The sequence below is a fragment of the Bombina bombina genome, chromosome 8, assembly GCF_027579735.1.
Source record: "Bombina bombina isolate aBomBom1 chromosome 8, aBomBom1.pri, whole genome shotgun sequence".
In the NCBI taxonomy this organism is placed as follows: Eukaryota; Metazoa; Chordata; class Amphibia; order Anura; family Bombinatoridae; genus Bombina; species Bombina bombina.
This window is the reverse complement of record NC_069506.1, coordinates 203480221-203503861: the sequence shown is the minus strand read 5'-3', so window position 1 is coordinate 203503861 and position 23641 is coordinate 203480221. Positions and strand designations below refer to the sequence as shown.

Below are 23641 nucleotides of genomic sequence, written 5' to 3'. Positions count from 1 at the left end.
TTCAGAGAGTGAAGAGGTTTTTATGTTCAAGCCTGCATAACAGGCCTGGACTCTTTAGCCTGTAGCTGGACTCCAGATCCGGAGAATCCTGTTCCACCCTGCAATAAAGACAGAAGACATCATTACAGTTTGTTTAACACACGGCAGAATGAAATCTACTAAACTAAATTGCCTGTGAGATATAGATATATATATATTTTTTTTTTCTTCTACACTTTTACATTTCCTCTCCAATCTCTCTCTCTGCTGCTGTTTACCGTCTCAGAAGTAACAGTCTAAGCACTAATGGTGTTCCTACAGCCTTAGAGGAATGTTCTAAGATATATAATATTTTTAGCACATAGCCCAAAATGTGTGTTTGTCAATGCTGCAATAGAAGTGTACATTTTGATTCAAAATTCAGCCACTAACTTCAACTCACCACCATTAAAGGGACATTAAACCCAATTTTTTTCTTTCGTGATTTAGAAAGAGCATGCCATTTTAAACAATTTTCTAATTTACTTCTATTGTCTAATTTGCTTCATTCTCTTGATATACTTTGCTGAAAAGCATATCTAGATAGGCTCAGTAGCTGCTGATTGGTTGCTGCACATAGATGCCTCATCTGATTGGCTCACCCATGTGCATTGCTATTTCTTCAACAAAGGATATCTAAAGAATGAAGCAAATTAGATAATAGAAGTAAATTGGAATGTTGTTTAAAATTGTATTCTCTATCTGAATCGCGAAAGAACATTTTTGGGTTTAGTATCCCTTTAAATTTCCACTCGCCAATGGTTAGTAAAGAATGGAAATGTTGAGATATATATATATAAACAAATTAATATATCTGAACATTTAAAGTAATTAAGGTTCATGCATTGAGACATACCCTCTGCAGTACGATAATATCCTTCTCTTTCAATTTGTCCCCAGTGATTGGATCAGTCATGTCCTTTTTGATCAGCTTCTCCACACACTCCAGAGTCACAACTGCCCCTCTAGGAAACCAGCAGAAAACACGGTTAGCCAATAAATATTTTATTTATTTAGTTGCTAATGTCAACATCCTTGCAGCTTTACAGATGGCAAAGAAAATTTGCCAAAAAGGGAGACATTTTTTTTAGAAAGATGGTCTTACTATAAATGCTATCACAAACACAGTTTACCCCTCACTTATTATTATTTTAAAAACAATGCATTTAGGCAGAAACCCTTCCAAGGATTCTGGGTAAGACATGCAAATGCATTTAGGTAGACTGAAGTCAAAAAGTCAGTCATTGTGAACCTCATTTGCATCTTACCCAGAATCCTTTGCTACGTTGGAAACTATGTGTCCAGGGGTTTTCTGTGGGAAAAGCAATCTTTCTGACTTGTCTAGATATGTTAATGGACTACACAATGAGTTGTTTTCTCTACATTTTGTGCATAGTGGAGGATTTTAAACTCACTTTTCCCCTCCCCATAATTTTGAAAGTATATATAGACACACACACTGTATAACACTATTTTCTTACAGGGAATCCTTCCCATGTGGAATATAATTTCTGCCACTAGGAGACAGCCGAGAACCCACACAAGAGATTTTTATCCCTCCCACCTACTCAGTTTATCATATAGCTGAGCAGAGAAAAGGAGACAGACAGGTAGGAAAGACAAAAGCATGGTCTATAGTGGTGAAACATAGATCAAGAAAAGAATATCAGGTAAGCATACATTTTTTCCCTCTTTTATATAATGATGAGAGTCCACAGGGAAACCTTGACATGTGAGATTTAATACCCAAGCTGAGAGTCCATGGCAAGGAAAGGGTGGGATAAAATAAGGCAGTTTCTATTTGCCGAACACTGCGGGCTGAAGGACTTTTCTGCAAAAAGCCACTTCAGAGGAAATAAAAACGGTAACATTTGGAGAATGTATGCAAAGAAGACTATGTTACATCTTTGCAAATCTGCTCCAAGAATGCATCATTTTAAAAACCCAAGAAGTAGCAACTACTCTGGTGGGATAAGCTATAAGATGAATTAGGGGAAGATTGACTGTCATCAAGAAAACTATGTGAATTACTTGTTTAAACAAAGAAGCGAAGGCTACCGCCGTAAACTTCTGAGCCTTACAGAAACCTGAATAGTGAACAACCAAACTAAAAATTTGCCTGAAATCTTTAGTAGTTTGAAAACGTAATGCTCTAACAACATCAAAATTATGAAGAAGCCGGTACCTTGTATCTCAGCTTCTGCAGACTGCCTCCTTATCTCAGATCATTTGACAAACTGGCATTTCAGGCAATTAGTGCCGACTCTTAAATAACTCCACGTGCATGAGCACAATGTTATTTATATGAAACACATGAACTAATGCCCTCTAGCTGTGAAAAACTGTCAAATGCATTCAGATTAGAGGTGGCCTTCAAGGGCTTAGAAATTAGCATATGAGCCTCCTAGGTTTAGTTTTCAACTAAGAATACCAAGAGAACAAAGCAAATTTGATTATAGAAGTAAATAAGATTTATGCTTACCTGATAAATCCATTTCTTTTCGGATATATTGGGGCGGTCCACGGGTTCATCAATTGCTGTTGGGAATCAATACCCAAGCTAGAGGACACAGATGAACAGGGAGGGACAAGACAGGTAGACCTAAACAGAAGGCACCACCGCTTGAAGAACCTTTCTAACAATAGAAGCGTCAGCCAAGGCAAAAGTATCAAATTTGGAAAAAGTATGCAGAGAAGACCAAGTTGCAGCCTTGCAAATTTGTTCCACAGAATTTCATTTTTGAAGGCCCATGAAGAGGATACAGCCCTAGTAGAATGAGCCGTAACTCTCTCAAGAGGCTGCTGTCCAGCAGTTTCATAAAGTAAAACGAATTATACTTCTCAACCATAGAGAAAGAGACGCAGCAGAAGCTTTCAGTCAACGATGCCCTCTCCTGTTTGATACGAGCAATGACTTGTGGAAGGAAAGCAAACGGAGGAAACAAGTATGCTAGACTGAAGTCCCAAAGTACTACCAGAGCATCTATTAGAAATGCCTGTGGATCCCTTAATCTTGAACCGTACTTTGGAAGCTTGGCATTTTGTCGAGATGCCATCAGATCCAACTCCGGCATCCCCTATTTGAGGGTTAAGTTGGAGAACACCTCCAGATGGAGTTCCCACTCCCCGGGGTGAAAAGTCTGTCTGCTCAGAAAATCTGCTTCCCAGTTGAGCAACAAGAAACAAAATCTTCCAAGATAACAATTTAATATCTATGGAATGCAGAGGCTCAAAATTAGCCCCTCCTCCTTGCACCGAGGCAAAGAGAATAACTGGGGGTTATGGGTAGGGAGGTGATACTAACAGTTTTTGCTGTGGTGCTCTTTGCCTCTTCCTGCAGGCCAGGAGTGGTATTCCCAACAGTAATTGATGAACCCGTGGACTCAACATATCTTAGAAAAGAAAATTATTTAAAAATGACATGCTCTATCGGAATCATTAAAGTTTAATTTGGACTTTACTAACCCTTTAAGTATAAATAATGAAATCCCTATAATAAAGCACCGTTGGAAGCAAGAATAGTATTAAATTGGTCCGAATACATCAGAAAATAAAAACAAGTATCACATAAATATGCTGGGAAGATGCCTCAGCTTGCCTATAACAACACATTTAAAATGGGTAGAAAAGATAAGACTAACTTCCAAAGAGTTGGGAGGGGTTATATAGGGCTCTTTGGGTTTGGGAATCTTTTCGCTCTCCTACTGGCAGGGAGAGTATATTCCCAGAAGTATGAAATAAATAATCCTTAAGAAAGTAGCTGAAGCACCTCTATCTTCAACCTCTCTCCTGAGAGGCCAAGGGTTTGAGGTGGGGAATATCAAAAGCTTGTGTGGGTTCTTGGCCTCCTAGTGATGGGAATTATATCCAACATGTCAAGGTTTCCCTGTGGAAACAAACCCCCCCAACCACAACAAATAATACAGGCCATGCTGGTAAAAATCATTAGATGGGTGGCAACCCTAGGCCTAATCATCATGTATAAGGTTTGTTGTACCATTACAATATTGTCAGTGACTTACGATGGCCGTAGCACAGCACATGGGACTGAGTTTCCTAACATGTCACGGGTAACTGCACAAACATATCTGTCTTGCCGATTTATCAGACCCACGCGATCCACCTTATCATCCACTGGTGTGAACTTTATGGTCACCAAGTCTTTCATCTTTAGAGGCCTCCCGCTCATAGGGCAGTAGACTGTTTTGTCCTGGAAAAGTCAAGCAGACATAATACTTGAAATACATCCTAAATGTGAAAAGGTTCTAGTGTGACCCCAGGTTGGATAATTCAAACTTACAAAAATGTTATATACAATATATCTAAACAGGATAAAAAAAAAATAATTCTTAAGAATATTTAAATTTGACTGAATAATATTTCCTACTTAATGCATGTAAGTAATATATTTATTTTCTAACAAATTATTCTACGGGGGGGGGGTGTTTTTATTTAACGGAGCATAAAAGTCCCTAAACTGTTATAAACACCTTTTTTTTTTCTTTTGCTAAAAGAAATTGCACTTACCCTTAAAGGGACACTAAACCCAATTTTTTTCTTTCATGATTCAGATAGAGCAAGCAATTTTAAGCAACTTTCTAATTTACTCATATTATCAATTTTTCTTCGTTCTATTACTATCTTTATTTAAAAAGCAGGAATGTGATGCATAAGAGCTGGCCCATTTTTGGTTGACAACCTGGGTTATACTTGCTTATTGGTGGGTAAATGTAAGCCTCCAATAAGCAAGCACTATCCATGGTGCTGAACCTAAAATGGGCTAGCTGCTAAGATTTACATTCCTGCTTTTAAAATAAAGATAGCAAGAGAATGAAGAAAATTGATAATAGGAGTAAATTAGAAAGTTGCTTAAAATTTCATGCTCTATCTGAATCATGGAAGAAAAAATTAGGGTTCAGTGTCCCTTTAAAAGTCCCTTGTTGGGGAAAGTGCCAAAAGCACTCTGGCATTTCCCACACCTCTTCAGATAGATGTTCCCATGCATTACGCCAATATTGGCTCTTAATTGGCTAACAGCAGTGCGTGCAGCCAACCCTGGTCCAACATGGGTGCAATACACGGGAGCAGGGGGTTGAGAAATCTTTTTCAAAATTTCAGAGCCAATAAGAATATATAGCAATGAAAGGCCTTTATGTCCCTTTAATAGTCTAATAAAATATATATATATAAAAAACATTCAACTTAAAAAAAATTTCATCATATGAAGCTGCATAAGTAGCTTTTGGGCTATTTCAATGCATGCTCCCTCATGCAGAGGTTGCAGACGAGTTTGTTTGGGATAACTGATAAGATTTACTCACACATAATTAGTTGCGCACGAGCAGGGGTGGGGTCGCACACACAATTGTGTGCACACAAGTTCTCTCGATGCGTGCATGCCCACAAGTATACTATAACATTCAGCTCACACTACACATGCATGCCCACAGGTACCCTGGGTAGCGCTTGCTGATTGGTGGCTACATTTAACCACCAATCAGCAATCACTACCCAGGTGCTGAACCAAAAATGGTCTGGCTCCTAAGCTTGCATACCTGCTTTTCAAACAAAGACACCCAAGAGAACGAATAAAAATTGATAAAAGGAGTAACTTAGAAAGTTGCTTAAAATTGCATGCTCAATCTGAATCATGAAAGAAAAAAAGTTGGGTTTAGTATCCCTTTAACCCCTTAACGACCAAGGACGTATGCCACACGTCCTCTAAAAAAATACACTTAATGACCGAGGACGTGTGGCGTACGTCCTTGGTCTGGAAAGCAGCTGGAAGCGATCCTGCTCGCTTCCAGCTGCTTTCCGGTTATTGCAGTGATGCCTCAACATCGAGGCATCCTGCAATAACCCCCCTTGGCCATCCGATGCAGAGAGAGCCACTCTGTGGCCCTCTCTGTACCGGACATCGATGGCCGGTTTCGTTGGTGGGTGGGAGCCAGTCTGGGAGGCGGGTGGGCGGCCATCGATGGGCTGTATCATGTGGAGGGGGGCGGGATCGTGGGCGGGAACGCCGGGCACGCGCGCGGGCGCGCGCAGGGGTAGGGAGCGGGTGGGAACTGCTACACTACAGAAAAGTGATGGGATTAAAGTGGCAGTGATTGCCAAATTTATTTACATATATGTGAATCTAAGAGATCTGGGAGGGGTGGTGGGTTGGTCTTTTGGGGGGGGGCAAGCTACACTACAGAAAATCATTAAAAAAATAAAAATAAAAACATATTTTACTATAAACTGGGTACTGGCAGACAGCTGCCAGTACCAAAGATGGCTACTAATAAGTTAGAGGGGGATGGGTAAAGAGCTGTTTGGGGGGTATCAGGGAGGTTGGTGGCTAAGGGGGGATCCTCCAGAGCAGCATATGTAAGTATGCCTTTTTTTTTTTATTTATTTTTTATCAAGGATAGCTTTTTTTTTTAGTACTGGCAGACTTTCTGCCAGTACTTAACATGGCGGGGACAATTGTGGGGTGGGGGAGGGAAGAGAGCTGTTTGGGAGGGATCAGGGGGTGTAATGTGTCAGGTGGGAGGCTGATCTCTACACTAAAGCTAAAATTAACCCTGCAAGCTCCCTACATGCTACCTAATTAACCCCTTCACTGCTAGCCATAATACACATGTGATGCGCAGCGGCATTTAGCGGCCTTCTAATTACCAAAAAGCAACGCCAAAGCCATGTATGTCTGCTATTTCTCAACAAAGGGGATCCCAGAGAAGCATTTACAACCATTTGTGCCATAATTGCACAAGCTGTTTGTAAATGATTTCAGTGAGAAACCTAAAATTGTGAACAATTTTACATTTTTTTTTATTTAATCGCATTTGGCGTTGAAATGGTGGCATGAAATATACCAAAATGGGCCTAGATCAATACTTAGGGTTGTCTACTACACTACAATAAAGCTAAAATTAACCCTACAAGCTCCCTACATGCTCCCTAATTAACCCCTTCATTGCTGGGCATAATACACGTGTGGTGCGCAGTGGCATTTAGCGGCCTTCTAATTACCAAAAAGCAACACCAAATCCATATATGTCTGCTATTTATGAAAAAAGGGATTCCAGAGAAGCATTTACAACCATTTGTGTCATAATTGCACGAGCTGTTTGTAAATAAATTCAGTGAGAAACCTAAAGTTTGTAACAAAATGTGTGAAAAAGTGAACAATTTTTTTTATTTGATCGCATTTGGCGGTGAAATGGTGGCATGAAATATACCAAAATGGGCCTAGATCAATACTTTGGGATGTCTTCTAAAAAAAAATATATACATGTCAAGGGATATTCAGGGATTCCTGGAAGATATCAGTGTTCCAATGTAACTAGCGCTAAGTTTGAAGAAAAGTGGTTTGGAAATAGCAAAGTGCTTCTTGTATTTATTGCCCTATAACTTACAAAAAAAGCAAAGAACATGTAAACATTGGGTATTTCTAAACTCAGGACAAAATTTGGAAACTATTTAGCATGGGTGTTTTTTGGTGGTTGTAGATGTGTAACAGGTTTTGGGGGTCAAAGTTAGAAAAAGTGTGTTTTTTTTCCATTTTTTCCTCATATTTTATATTTTTTTTATAGTAAATTATAAGATATGATGAAAATAATGGTATCTTTAGAAAGTCCATTTAATGGCGAGAAAAACGGTATATAATATGTGTGGGTACAGTAAATGAGTAAGAGGAAAATTACAGCTAAACACAAACACCACAGAAATGTAAAAATAGCCTTGGTCCCAAACGGACAGAAAATGGAAAAGTGCTCTGGTCACTAAGGGGTTAAGCTCACACTGCATGTACATGCTGACCCAACAGCAACACTGCAACAACAACAAAAAAGTAGATTTAACAAATAGAAGAGAAAAGTAAAGTCACTTACTGGCTTTTTCACAAGACTGTTTTTTGCTTCTGGAGTCAGCGATGGGATCCAAAAGCTTGGCAGCTGCTTATTCTTGTCTTCACTGCTCTGCTGGCTGCTGCTTGGCTCAGCATCAGCCGCATCACCTTCTAAATGAGCACAACAAAACTAATCACACACAGTAACCCCTTCCTAGAAAGCAAGGAGCTGCAGACGTCCTCCGCAAGGGACTATAGAAGTTAGCAACACATTACAAAAGGGTGGGGTAACATGCACACTTTAAAAGGATATGAAACAACAGTTTTCTTTCATGATTCAGATAGAGAATACAATAAAATAAAAAAAAGTTTCCAATTGACTTCTATTATGAAATTTGCTTTGTTCTCAGGTTATTCTTTTTCAAAGAGATATCTAGATAGGTAGCATGCACATGTCTGGGGCACTACATGACAGGAACCAGTGCTGCCATCTAGTGCTCTTGTTAATGTATAGCATTATTGCAAAACTACTGCCATATAGTACTGAAGACACGTGCACACTCTTGAACTTATCTTTTTTTTTTTTTTTTTTTTTTTTTTTTTTAAGTAGGAGGGTAACAAGAAAACAAAGAAAAATTTGATAATAGAAGTGCATTTGAAAGTTGTTTAAAATTGCACGTTCTATCTGAATCATGAAATATAAAATTTTGGGCTGTATGTCCCTTTAAGAGAGCCTGACATTATGCCTAATGTGGAATGCATCTATGTAAAAAATATTAAAGTCAGGTATCTTCCCAACTTCACCATGGTGATCCATCTCAAACAATAAAGGTTATAACAAACTAAAAACACAACAGCAGACTAAGCTAAATTAAATCTTGACATTTTCTAGCAAATACAATTCAAAGTGTAATAGAAACAGTGTTAGCAAGGATAGCTTAGGTTCGTTAAAGGGACATTCTAGCGGAAGTTACATGCTCTATTTTGTTAGAATACATCATTTTTGTGCTACTCGCTGTCCATCAACATGTGTTTATGCAAACAATGGGGTAAAACACATAGATAAAGTCCTGCTTGGGGCCAAGCACTCAGATATTGGCAGGGTTGTGAGACTGACGCTGCCAAATGGCTCATCGGTTGTTTCCTACTCTGAAACAACAGTTCTCTGCGGCTCCACATCATGACATTATCTGTGTGTAACGCTTTGCAGAGGATAAAGACAAAGTTCCACAATGAGGAGTGCAAAATGACATGTCCCAGAAGACCAGAGGTATTTCATTTTCCCTCTGCATTGTCCCTTTAAAAGGATATTCTATTCAAAACTGAAAGGCACATGAGTACATCAGTACTAAGTAGCATGTGTTTCTTTAAAGGAACAGTGTACTCCAGAATTGTTATAAAGAAAGATAGATCCCTTTATTACCCATTCCCAGTTTTGCATAACCAACACTGTTATATTAAAATACATTTTACCTCTGCGATTACCTTGTATCTAAGCCTCTTTGACTTGCATTTTAGCCAATCAGTGCACTCTAATGAGCACGCTATCTATATGGCACACATGAACTAACATCTTCAAGCTGTGAAAAACCGTCAAATGCATTCAGTTAAGAGGCAGCCTTCAAGGGCGTAGAAATTAGCATATGAGCCTACCTAGGTTTAGCTTTCAACAAAGAATACCAAGGGAACAAAGCAAATTTGAAATGAAAAATTAAATTAGAAAGTTATTAAAAACTGCATGCCCTATCTGAATCATGAAAATGTAATTTTGATTAGACTGTTCCTTTAACATATGTAATTATTTTGATGATACTAATTTCTTCAGGAGCTAAAATATAAGAAAAAATTCCTCACTTCATATCGCAATTTCTGTAATCATAAAATGACTGTACAGTTGTGAAACGGGGTACACGGCCCTCTGCTTTACAAATCAGTAAACTGCATATAACCATGAGGGTGTGTTATGGTTTCCTATACACTGGATTGTGGTGATCAGTCTTCCACTAAACAGCATATGAAGACTTCTGTTGCACCACATGGCTGATTTTACTGACCACCCAGCTAAAACTTTCAAAGTTTATTGTTCGAATTATCATTAAATAGAGTTATGTTCATTTATGCTTTGGATAGAATGTTAGAATATTATAAAGTATTACACTGCCCCCACTCTTGCCTACTTTATAATGCCAATTCGGCTGGCAACCTTTTCTGTGGAGAACACTGTGATGTAAAGTGAAAAAGTCAACACAGGAATACCTAAACCCACTGGTAAACAAGGTCTCAGCTGCAGTCATTTTTGGCCATATGTTAGGATGCAAACATTCCTGGAAATAGCGAATCCTCAGGAAGATGCTTATCCACAGACTTAGATGTTCATCTAATGCCAGTACCAGGCAGAGAGGAGGTCATTGACTGCTCCCAGGAAGAATTTTGCTAATAAATGTAGAGACGCAGAATGAGGGTCAGTCAACAAACATTGTTATTGTTTAAAAAGATAGATAACGCCTTTACTACCCATTCCCCAGCTTTGCACAACCAACATGGTTATAGTATACTTTATAACCTTTAAACCTCTACATTTCTGTCGGTTTCTAAGTCCCTAAAGACAGCCCAATGATCACCTGCTGTTGTATTTGCTTTTCACTTCAGGGGAAGCTAGTTCATGTGAGCCATATAGAAAACATTGTGCTGACGACTGTGGATTCTAACAATACAGCACTAATTGGCTTAAATGCAAGTCAATAGATAAAGTCATGTGATCAGGGGGTCGTCAGAAGATACTTAGAAAGAAGGCAATCACAGAGCTAAAAAATGTATTAATATAACCATGTTTTCTTTGCAAAACTGGGGAATGGGTAATAAAGGGATTATCTATATTTTAAAACAATAACAATTGTGAGTTGAATGTCCCTTTGAAAGGGACAAATGGGTTAAATTTAGCACAAATAAAAATCTGACAAGAGGTGGGGATAATGTTAAATTATCCAAGTGTTCATTGTGCTAAGAAGCAATAAGTAGCCAATTCCCACTAGGCTGATATGCCCCCTTCGTCGGCAGCACCCACTCATACCTGCCATTTGTGGGTAAAAAATGGCATTGGGTGAAACACTAAAGCACAACAATTAATTTGGGCAACTAGTTCTATTACTCTATAGAAATAATTATCAATCAGGGTGTTACATAAAATTAGAACAGAAAGTGGAAAGAATACCATGAGTAAACAATATTGTTAATATTTACTGCATCTGATTCACATAATTTTAATATTGGAGTCCTTGCCTGTGTAAGTGGTAAAAATAAATGGGTGGTGTCACTTGAATTTCAAAAGCTGTACCAAGGGTGTCCAAGTAATGGAACTGTTTGTTAAAACAGACACAAAAGTCCTAATTAAATGTTTATGTTTTAGGCAGAGCACAAAAAAAAAACTTTCCAATTTACTTTTATTAAGTTTACTTTGCTCACTTTGTACCCTCTGTTGAAACGTAGCTCCTTTTCACAACAGCATACACAGGTATGCTTAGGAGCATGCACATGAACTATAGGGAAGCAGTGATAGAAATGTTATACACACTGTTACAAACACTACTAAAACTTTATAACCACAGCAATATAAACATGTTGAAACATTCTCATTAAGATGGTAAAAAGAAAATATTTTAGTATCATGTCTATTTGACAGGCCCATGACTACATCCTTAGTATCAGAAATAAATGTATAGATATCCCATATTGTTTAGTCTTTGACACATATCGCTGGTCATGTATTTCTCCCCTACATAGACCCTTCTAACTATCCATTAACACTCTCTTTTGGCGTTTGACAAACCTATTATATGCCTTATATTCATGTACATCTTAATATCCTGGACATACTTAAGCTTTTGAAAACTAAATGTTTATAGATTTATTTTTTATTCTAATTGCCTGATCATTCTTTATATTGCTTGCACCTACAAACCATACCTGGTTTCTGTGTGAAAGGATTCAGAGGCTTGCTGATAATTGACATTTCCTTATCCAAAAATACTTTCATTTGGGATTCCTTTGCAGCTTTGTTTAATTCATCCATTTCTGACTTCTTCTCATTTTTCTGTTTCTCGTATGCCTACAAATGCCAAACACTTTCCCTTAGTCATTTTATTAATTTATTTGCAGCTAAAATACATGATTCAATAAGCTAACTACATTTGTGTAAAAAATGTATCATATACACAGCCTAACATGCAGGGTTATGAATGGTGTATTAATACATCAGTTAAAGGGACAGTTTACTCAATTTTCTCCCCTTTAATATGTTCCTAATGATCCACTTTACCTGCTGGAGTGTATTAAATTGATTTCAAGTATTTCCTTTTCCCTTATAACTAGAGTAACTAATTGTAGAAGAGGATACAATATAGTATTTAGAAACAAGCTCCACAAATACAAATTAATAACACACTCTGCATCGAATATGGTGGATTATATAGAGAAATGTCCATTAAAAAGTTCCATCACATTCATACATTCTATATTTTATTACTTAAACTAGGAACACACATGCATACAATAGCTTGAGCAAAAAGAATTAAAAACACTTGAACCAGGTGAATTATAAATATCAAAAATGCTGAAATAAGTATCTGCTATATTTTTCTGACAGCCAACAAACTATAGATGAAGCGAAAATATGCTAAGCCCTTACAATCCGAGGGCTATATTACGTTTAATGATTACGGCTAAGATTGAAGGCTGAAAGATTTGCATAAGTATAGGTAGATCAACAAGCCATTAAATAAACCTGGTAAGCGGTTAAAAATTAGACAACAAGGAGAGACAGAGCTGCTCCTGTCGGACCCTGACGCGCGTTTCACAAAGAACGCTTCCTCAGAGGGGGTGCGGGCCGCCGCTACTGAGCATGATTAATTGCACTTAAACGCCCACCATCCAAATGTAATTGGTTAGAGTACATAGTATCAGGATGTTCTATTGGTTACTAAGCCCGTCAATCAATTGACGTCATCTGACAGTTTCTGTACTCGTGATTTGAAAGAGGGCGTGTTTGGGGGAGTGAATTGCTTTCACTAGAAGTACCAATCCTCGATCTGCTTGCCATATTTCTGAGAGGTGTGTTACAGTGACAAGAGCCAATTGGTAGATCACTTTTTGTGTGTAAACAGTGTCGGTGTTAGCACGTTATGATAACGTTATGCCGGAATGGATAAATATATTGTATCAATGAGCTTATTCGTCATTAAGGACAGATAATATACATATTCATGATTTGATGTTGCAATGTTAAAGTCGTCATTTACGTTAATTACTATTTATGTCATCAATTCGCTGCACAACACAGTTAAATTTCAATTAATTCAGCACAACGAATGAATGAATAATAGGCATAAGGCTGACGTATGAATCACAGACATATGAATTACTGAACTATCACCCTTACAGCATTATGACTTTTATTAGAGGGATTACATATTAAGTAATGACGTGTGTAAACAGAGAATGGAGTCAGGAGGAGTCCCATTCTTTCAACTTGGAATCTCTTATATACTCGATATGAATAGTCATATTTCTAAGAGATATGTTAGAGTTAAAAGGGACAATTAGCAGATCACAATTATATGCAAACACTGCCGATGTAAGCATACTATGATAACGTGGTTATGTCTAAATAGGTAGGTATGTTATGTCATAGAACTAATTCGGCTCTAAGAATAGATGTTATATACATTCATGATCTGATGTTACAATATTTGAATCATCATTTGCATTACAGTTGCTATTTGTGTCATCAATTTATTACACAAAAGACCCAGTAATCTAAGAGACAAATTGGTATCGTCATTTTGTCAGATCTGTTAAGAAAAAACACAGTGATCCTGGAATGTACCCTTGCAGTACTTGTTCTGCATGTAAATATGTGTGGAAAATTAAAAATATAACAGAAAAAACAGGCAAAGTGTACAAACTGCCATCACACTTTCATGCAGGATAATAGGGGTAATATATATATTATACTGTCCGTGCCAAATGGCCTACGTTGGAATGACTACAAGAGAAGAACACGCATATTAGATACTTATTTCATATTTTTGATATTTATAATTCGCCTGGTTCAAGTGTTTTTAATTCTTTTTGCTCCAGCTATTGTATGCATGTGTGTTCCTAGTTTAAGTAATAAAATATAGAATGTATGAATGTGATGGAACTTTTTAATGGACATTTCTCTATATAATCCACCATATTAGATGCAGAGTGTATTATTAATTTGTATTTGTGGAGCTTGTTTCTAAATACTATATTGTATCCTCTTCTACAATTAGTTACTCTAGTTGTCTGGTTCTGCCTAAACTAAGACTCCACAACAGGCATTGTCTTCTAATATTACTATAAAGAATCCATGTATTCAACATATAAATACAGTTATATTTAGACACATCCTGTAACTATATAACTCTGTCACCCCCAATCCTCTAACATTCTAAAATCTTCCCTTATATTGGTATTTAAAATAGTTGATTTAGTCTGTGGTATCCCCACCTATTCTTAAAGTTTGTGACCTCGGGTCCAAGATATAGATATGCTGTGTAAACACAGCCAGCAGAAGAAATTATACTCCCAGTGGGGTATAGAAGAGATAAGGTAATAAAATGTTAATTTTTCATTCTTTTCTCCAAGTATTAGTCTTTGGTTTATGGCAGATATAAAATAAAGAAGCATGTATATGTACACAATGTGATTAAGTAATAAGATCCGATTATACCTACAAGCTCAACCCATTTTATTAGCTTGTGGCTTCAAAACACAAAATCAGCCAGCTCATATACATAAATAAACCTTAAAAAGCAAATTCTCATACATTTTATACTCTGCCGCTGGTAAAAACGCAATTGGAAACACATTAAGGCAAAAACAATGTTACAGTATACTGTCCCTTTAACTGTGATATTTGTTCTATCATTAAACCTTAGATGCCAACGTAACAATTAACCCTCACCAATATCCAGACTTCCTCTTATCACAACATTCTATCATTGTACCTGAATAGCAAGCAGTCTACTCCAGAAGGTTTTTGTTTAAAAAGATAGATAATCCCTTTATTACCAATTCCCCCATTTTTCATAAACACTGTAATATTAATATACTTTTTACCTCTGTGATTACCTTGTATCTAAGTCTCTTCAGACTGTCCCCTTATTTCAGTGCTTTTCACAGACTTGCATTTTAGCCAATCATTGAGCTCTCATAAGTAACTCCACGGGCGTGAGCACAATATTATCTATATGGCCCACATTAACTAACTCCCTCTAGCTGTGAAAAACTGTCAAATACATTCAGAAAAGAGGCGGCGGCCTTCAAGGGATTAGAAATTATATGAGCCTACCTAGCTTTAGCTTTCAACTAAGAATACCAAGAGAACAAAGCAAATGTGATGATAAAAGTAAATTGGAAAGTTGTTTAACATTACACACCCTATCTGAATCATGAAAGTTTAATTTTGACTAGATTGTCCCTTTAAGTGTTTGAAGTCCTTCACATTCCTACTAATGTCTCTTATTCTTACATCTCTTCACTTTCTTTAACATATGGAGTGTAAGCAGTTAATAAATGTCAGTGCTTGCTAATGCTACTCTCTTGCTAGTTAATTTCAAGATGAATATAAAAAGTCATTCAACTCAGAATTAAACCCTAGTAAAACGTTAAACATGGTAAAATCCAATACAATCTACATTATTTATCTTGCTTCTACAAACTGCATTTTTCTCCACACATAAGAAAGCTGTAATTTGTCTGACCTGCTACACAGTGACTGCTTATACTATCACTTGAGACTGAAACCCCAATAGTGTAATACTGCCTGTATGTATATATATATATATATATATATATATATATATATATATATATATATATATATATATATATATATATATATATATATATATATGTGTGTGTGTGAAGAAACAAACCAAATAAAACTTACCCATAAGACTTACAACATCTTAGTAAATTATTATTATACTTTATTTAAAAAGCGCCAACAGATTCTGCAGCGCTGTCCATGGGTACAAGGATAAAAGTACAACGGTGATACAATACAAGACAAGATACCTGACAAATCCAGTATAAGTAAAATTGCTCAATTTTACTTAAAGGGACACTGAACCCAATTTTTTCTTTCATGATTCAAATAGAGCATGACATTTTAAGCAACTTTCTAATTTACTCCTATTATCAAATTTTCTTTATTCTCTTGGTATCTGTATTTGAAATTCAAGAATGTAAGTCTAGATGCCGGCCCATTTTTGGTGAACAACCTGGGTTGTCTTTGCTGATTGGTTTATAAATTCATCCACCAATAAAAAAGTGCTGTCCAGAGTACTGAACCAAGAAAAAAGCTTAGATGCCTTCTTTTTCAAATAAATGTAGCAAGAAAACGAAGAAAAATTGAGAATAGGAGTGAATTAGAAAGTTGCTTAACCCCTTAACGACCGAGGACGTGCAGGGTACGTCCTCAAAAAAAAGGCAGTTAATGCCTGAGGACGTACCCTGCACGTCCTCGGTGTGGAAAGCAGCTGGAAGCGATCCTGTTTGCTTCCAGCTGCTTTCCGGTTATTGCAGTGATGCCTCGATATGGAGGCATCCTGCAATAACCTTTTGAAGCCATCCGATGCAGAGAGAGACACTCTGTGGCCCTCTCTGCACCGGAGATCGGTGGCTTCCTTCGTTGGTGGGTGGGAGCAGTACCGGGAGGCGGGTATCGATGGCCCTGGAGATGTGGAGGGGGGCGGGATCGTGGGCGGGGATGCCCGGGGGCGCGCACGGGGAGGGAGCGGGTGGGAACCGCTACACTACAGAAAATGGTGTTAAATTAACAAGTTATAATCAGTTTAAATAGTTAAAAAAAAACAAACGATCAATGAGGTGGTGGGGGTTTGTGGGGGGGGGGGGGGTTGGGGAAGCTACACTACAGAAAAAAAAAAAATAAGAAAAAAAAAGCCCTTTTTTGTGCAAGCTGGGTACTGGCAGACAGCTGCCAGTACCCAAGATGGCCCCCAATAAGGCAGATGGGGAAGGTTACAGAGCTGTTTTGGGGGGGATCAGGGAGGTTGGAGGCTAAGGGGGGTCTTACACAGCAGAAGAATTTTTTTTATTTTTTTTTTTAAAAACCTAAACCCCCCAAAAAGCTTTTATTTTAGTACTGGCAGACTTTCTGCCAGTACTTAAGATGGCGGGGACAATTGTGGGGTGGGGGAGGGAAGGGATCAGGGGGTCTGATGTGTCAGGTGGGAGGCTGATCTCTACACTAAAGCTAAAATTAACCCTGCAAGCTCCCTACAAACTTCCTAATTAACCCCTTCACTGCTAGCCATAATACACGTGTGATGCGCAGCAGCATTTTGCGGCCTTCTAATTACCAGAAAGCAACGCCAAAGTCATATATATCTGCTATTTCTGAACAAAGGGGATCCCAGAGAAGCATTTACAACCATTTGTGCCATAATTGCACAAGCTGTTTGTAAATAATTTCAGTGAGAAACCTAAAATTGTGAAAAATTTAACGTTTTTTTTTTTATTTGATCGCATTTGGCGGTGAAATGGTGGCATGAAATATACCAAAATGGGCCTAGATCAATACTTTGGGTTGTCTACTACACTACACTAAAGCTAAAATTAACCATACAAGCTCCCTACAAGCTCCCTAATTAACCCCTGCACTGCTGGGCATAATACACGTGTGGTGCGCAGCGGCATTTAGCGGCCTTCTAATTACCAAAAAGCAATGCCAAAGCCATATATGTCTGCTATTTCTGAACAAAGGGGATCCCAGAGAAGCATTTACAACCATTTGTGCCATAATTGCACAAGCTGTTTGTAAATAATTTCAGTGAGAAACCGAAAGTTTGTGAAAAAAATTGTGAAAAAGTGAACGATTTTTTGTATTTGATCGCATTTGGCGGTGAAATGGTGGCATGAAATATACCAAAATTGGCCTAGATCAATACTTTGGGATGTCTTCTAAAAAAAAATATATACATGTCAATGGATATTCAGGGATTCCTGAAAGATATTAGTGTTCCAATGTAACTAGCGCTAATTTTGAAAAAAAGTAGTTTGGAAATAGCAAAATGCTACTTGTATTTATGGCCCTATAGCTTTCAAAAAAAAGCAAAGAACATGTAAATATTAGGTATTTCTAAACTCAGGACAAAATTTAGAAACTATTTAGCATGGTTTTTTTTTGGTGGTTGTAGATGTGTAACAGATTTTGGGGGTCAAAGTTAAAAAAAGTGTGTTTTTTTCCATTTTTTCCTCATATTTTATAAATTTTTTTATAGTAAATTATAAGATATGATGAAAATAATGGTATTTTTAGAAAGTTAATTTAATGGCGAGAAAAACGGTATATAATATGTGTGGGTACAGTAAATGAGTAAGAGGGAAATTACAGCTAAACACAAACACCGCAAAAATGTAAAAATAGCCTTGGTCCCAAACGGACAGAAAATGGAAAAGTGCTGTGGTCATTAAGGGGTTAAAATAGCATGCTCTAGCTGAATCACAAAAGAAAAAATTTGGGTTCAGTGTCCCTTTAAAGGAACTCGATATCCAAAATCTTTCTTTCATGATTCAGACAGAAAACACAAAATTAAATAACTTTCCAATTCACTTCTATTATCTAATTTGCTTCATTTTCTTGGTATCCTATGCACTACTGGGAGCCAAAAACATGAGGCATATATGTGCAGCCACCAATTAGCAGCTTCTGAGGCTACCTAAGTATCCTTTTCAACAAAGGATACCAAGAGAACTAAACAAAATTAGACAATGTAAGTAAATTGAAAAGTTATTTAAAATCACATGCTCTATCTGAATCATGAAAGTAAAATTTGGGGTTTCTTGTCCCTTTAATATGGGTATTTGGATATTGTATATATTTCTATGTAAAACGTTACCTTCATCTGCCGTGCTATTTCTTTCTTGTGGTGAAGAATATATTCCAGAATTGCTTCCCGCTCATAGATGTACCCATCTGATCTATTAGGATAAGAAAGTCAATGTTGTAATGTAATACAGAGGTGCTTTCAGTATATACCGAAGAAAAGTCACTACATTAGCAAACCCTAAGTTATGTCTAAATGTAGAAGATGAAAATGAGCGTGCAAAACTATTAATCAGATCAATATTAAAAAAAGGAAAATATTTGAACACAGAAGTCATTTGTAAGTTCTAAGAAAAGAGATACATACGTGACCACCGGATCTTTACACGGTTGTAAGGACAAGCAACAGCAATCAAAGTCCTTTACAGCATCTTTGCTCAGACGAACCGTCTGCGTCCCATAACCAGAGGCAGCTATTAAAATAAAAAAAATGTAAAATAAATTATATATATATATGTATGTATATATATATATATATATATATATATATATATATATATATATATATATATATATATATATATATATATATATATATATATTTTTTTTTTTTTTTATTTTTTTTTTTTTATTATTATCGTTTATATTATTTGACCAAACTATTAAGACGTTTGAAAACAACACAGACACAAACATTTAAATGTCTCTCACAATTATAGAAGTATAGTCAAGAGTGCTAGAGAATATCCCAATTATTTGTCAGTTGGGGGGGGGAATGACTAATATACAGTGTTTAACATGGGAATAAGCCCAACTTCTCCTATGCAATTTCTAACTAGTCCTGGGCTATCGGACTAGTAACAATTTCTAGCCATGTGTATAGCTACAGTATTGTGTGCAGACAAATCAATTATGAAATATACATAGAATAGATTTGCATTACAGATTGCTCAATATATAAGAAGAAAATAAAGAACCGGCCATATAGAAAGCAAACGGTAGATTAAAGCTACATGAAGATCAAACAAACTTTCATTCCATTTTAAGAAACTTTTTAAATTACTTCTATTATCAAATGTTCTTTGTTCTTTTGGTATTCTTTGTTGAAAAGCATAGCTAGGTAGGCTCAGAGGCAGCAATATACTAGTCGCTGATTGATGGCAATATATACATGTCTCTTGGCATTGGCTCTCCAGATGTGTTCAGATAGCTCCCACACACACACAAACACAATTATATGCAAAGAAATTAATAAAAAAAAATAGTGTAATAATAAAATGCTTGAAAACATAAGGTCACTTCTTTTTGCAGCCACACAATGTAACTGGACATCGCTGAGAAACTAAATGCAGCTAAACATTAATTATCTATAAAATTAGTTTTGACATTGCCAATAAAGATTTGGAGAAAATGTGCATATACCAGAGATGGGGCACAACATAAGAGAAATCTTGTACACAGGAGTAAGTTGTTTTTTTTTTTTTTTTAAATACAGCATACAGAAAGTGCACAAGCATATTTGGAAAACAATGTCATATAGCACACAAGCAATATCTAAGTGAGAATGTATGCACAACTTCTTATTTATTAAAAAATAGTTTTGTACCTGTAGTTTTATTAAAAGGACACGTTAGATCAGTGGTCCCTGAACTTTTTCTTCAGGACACTACCCCCTTGGTTCTATAAACTCACCATCAGCGCCCCCATAAAATTAATATTCAGACCAGCAGTGCACAACTCCTAATAAAGATAATGACTAGGCATCTGCATTCAAACTATTCGTTAGCAAACCAATGCCGAAAATGGCAGCCGCCAGCGGCATTCAGCTATTTATGGAGCTGGGTTTCTTATTGTGGAAATACAACACACTAAAATATGTGCAAATCCAGATCGGAAAATAACTGAATGCCGCTGGTGATTGCCATATTTGACATTTGTTTGCGTCTTAAAGGGACACTGAACCCAATTTTTTTATTTCGTAATGCAGATAGAGTATGCAATTTTAAGCAACTTTCTAATTTACTCCTATTATCAAATTTTCTTCATTCTCCTGGTATCTTTATTTGAAATGCAAGAATGTAAGTTTAGATGCCGGACCATTTTTGGTGAACACACTGTGTTGTTCTTGCTGATTGGTGGGTAAATTCATCCACCAATGAACAAGTGCTTTCCATGGTCCTGAACCAAAAAAATAGCTTAGATGCCTTCTTTTTCAAATAAAGAAAGCAAGAGAACAAAGAAAAATTGATAATAGGAGTAAATTAGAAAGTTGCTTAAATGTGCATGCTCTATCTGAATCATGAAAGAAAAAAGTTGGGTTCAGTGTCCCTTTAAGGAGACAGAAATATGTAGAATAATCTAAAAAGTTAAATTCTAGGAGCTGTGGCTCTCTGAATAAATATCACTGTGCATTGCTTTATGAATAACTTCTTTCCAAAAAAGATTTTCTCTATAATAATAATTTCCAAATAAATCATTACAAACCGGTATCTTTCCTCTTCTCATAATAAGTGTATACAGCACCAGCTGTACAGTTTTTTCCATGTCTGGTCATTTTCTTTCAAAAGGTTAAGCACAGTCTATGAAAAAATATATACATTTGGCATGAGTTATAATTGAATTTGGAAGATAAGTAATCATGCACCAGAAACAAATATTGTAAGTGCTCATATAAACTAATAGTCCCATTCATTCAGTTTGTGTGTATGTCACCATCAGCATTCTTGATTTATAAATATGTTATACAATAAACAGAAAAATGTACCCAATCTACCTTGATATAGTATAATATTTTAAGACAGAAATTATCATCTAGTGTGTCTAAACAAAATAGGACTGAAGGTGAAAAGATCATATATTAATCATGGGAAATTTCTTTAAGAGGACATTGCATTCAATCTATCCATATGAAAGGGCATTAAAGGAACATGTTACCCATATACTAAATCACTTGAAAGAAATGCAGTTGACTAGAAAATATAACCTTAATATCTCTATTAAAAAAAAAAATGAAAAAAAAAAAAAAAAATGATTGCGCATGCAGTATGTAAATAATTTCAGTGAGAAACCCAAAGTTTGTTAAAACTTTTATATATATATATATATATATATATATATATATATATATATATATATATATATATATATATATATATTTGATTGCATTTGGCGGTTATGTCCACAGCACTTGCTTAGTAATATTCACCTTTATTCAGGGGTAATTTTCAGGATACAAACAAGCAATGTTTTGGGCTGTACACCCTTAGTCATGTCATGATATGACTAAGGGTGTACAGCCTGAAACATTGCTTGTTTGTACCCTGAAAATTAACCCCTGAATAAAGGTGAATATTACTAAGCAAGTGCTATGGACAGGTTTGTTAGATCTATTTCTGTTTAAACGGAGTGATAGCAAAAATGCTAAAAATTCTCTGGTATTTTGGGCAAGTTCTTCTCTGAAAGTCCAGATAGCAAAGGGTTTAATGTATTATTAACCTGTTTTATCTGATATTCTTTATACCACTGTCCCTAATATAAGGGTAAATCACCTCTGTAACTTCTAGCTCTATTTGAATGACTGAAGAAAATCCTATTCTAAAACAAAGTCTAAAATGTATTTATTTAATCCCTGAGAAAAAGAAATATCATCATGTGTAGTAGATTATCCATTTATACAACCCATCTGGGAGCGTTTTAGTAATAATGTTTAGTTTTGCTTATTTTTTAATAGCATGGGATGATTTTCACACTCCTAACCCCCCCCTGTCAGATGTATATATGCGTTTACAGACTCCTGCTGGCTCCTGTTTATGCTGTCTTTTCATATGCCGGGAATTGGGGAGGGGGGAGTGTCTGCTATTCTTGAGTTCTCAGCCCCTTTCACTGGGTGACCCAGACTTATCAACAGTGCTAAACTGGGAGCTTCTAAGTAGGTTTTTAAAAGGTTTTATACTGGATTGTTAGATCAGTGTCTGTGCATATTCTTCTTTATAGTAGTGACTATTACATGCTATGTAGTTATATGAACATTGGTGTACACTGTCCCTTTAACTGCTGTGCGTTTGTCTATTGTATTTGTCTGATCAAATGTTAATATACATATATTATTAAAATCCTGTTAACTTGCGACAGGGAGAGTCATAAGTAGATCTGGAACAAATTATAGTTCATTAAACTCATTAACACACGTTCTCAGAAAAATAGAGCCACAACAAATCTGCAATACAGGTAACATTCTAATGGCGCACATTATACACAATTACTACTGGATAATAAATAGCTATTCTTATGATTATATTACTGTAAAATACACCACATTTCTGTTCTTAATACTCAAACCGAAAATACCGTGTAAAAAACATTACCGAGTAATAAGATCACTTAGCCCCAGCAACTGTCAACATCTAGTTCCCATCTGGCTATAGCACTTGTGACGTCTTGTAATCACGTGACTGATGTGACCACATAGTGCCTTGAACCACACCTCCTCGCCGCACAATGTTGTTGCAACATAGTCACGTGGTTGCTATGACGCCACAGGATCTTTAGTCGTACGGGAACTAGCTGGTTTCACGAAGTAATTATTGGTGGTATTCTTCGTTATTTTAATTGACTAAACGTTATGTTATTCATATGTTAAGGAACTAAATGTAGTAGAAACGCAAACCAACGTTTAAAAGCGCATCGTACGTTCTGGTTTTGTATGGTTGCTATGAATAGCTGTAAAATGCCATAGCAGCGTCGTGATTGGCTCTCCTGTTGCTAATAAAGTTTATTTAAAAGAAGTGCTGATGATTTGTATTGCAATTGCAAATATTTAATGTTTAATCTTTAGTTCGTTACTATGCTAATTCGGTTTAGACAGTAGAAGGAACAAACATAAATTGTGCAAATGGTTTGTCATACCTTTGTGA

The 23641-nt window shown here is 36.4% G+C and overlaps 1 protein-coding gene across 1 annotated transcript; it reads right to left on the bottom strand.

Annotated features, from left to right (window-relative positions):
- NOSIP (nitric oxide synthase interacting protein) lies at window positions 1–23168 on the bottom strand. The gene is made up of 9 exons (XM_053689968.1): window positions 23093–23168; window positions 21213–21307; window positions 19096–19201; window positions 18802–18883; window positions 11816–11957; window positions 7896–8023; window positions 4041–4228; window positions 875–983; window positions 1–98 (listed from the first exon to the last, which is right to left on the bottom strand). Exons 2-9 carry the CDS (start codon window positions 21280–21282, stop codon window positions 27–29), a joined length of 897 nt encoding a protein of 298 aa, XP_053545943.1. The 5' UTR covers window positions 21283–21307; window positions 23093–23168; the 3' UTR covers window positions 1–26.
- Between the last annotated feature and the right edge of the window lie 473 nt (window positions 23169–23641).

Coding starts and splice junctions, on each gene's coding strand:
- NOSIP (XM_053689968.1), bottom strand. CDS start 21,282: ATGACCAGACATGGAAAAAACTGTACAGCTGGTGCTGTATACACTTAT. Junction 19,202..21,212: donor TGAGAAGAGGAAAGATACCG/GTTTGTAATGAT, acceptor TTATTTTAATAG/CTGCCTCTGGTTATGGGACG. Junction 11,958..18,801: donor AAATAGCACGGCAGATGAAG/GTAACGTTTTAC, acceptor TGGCATTTGTAG/GCATACGAGAAACAGAAAAA.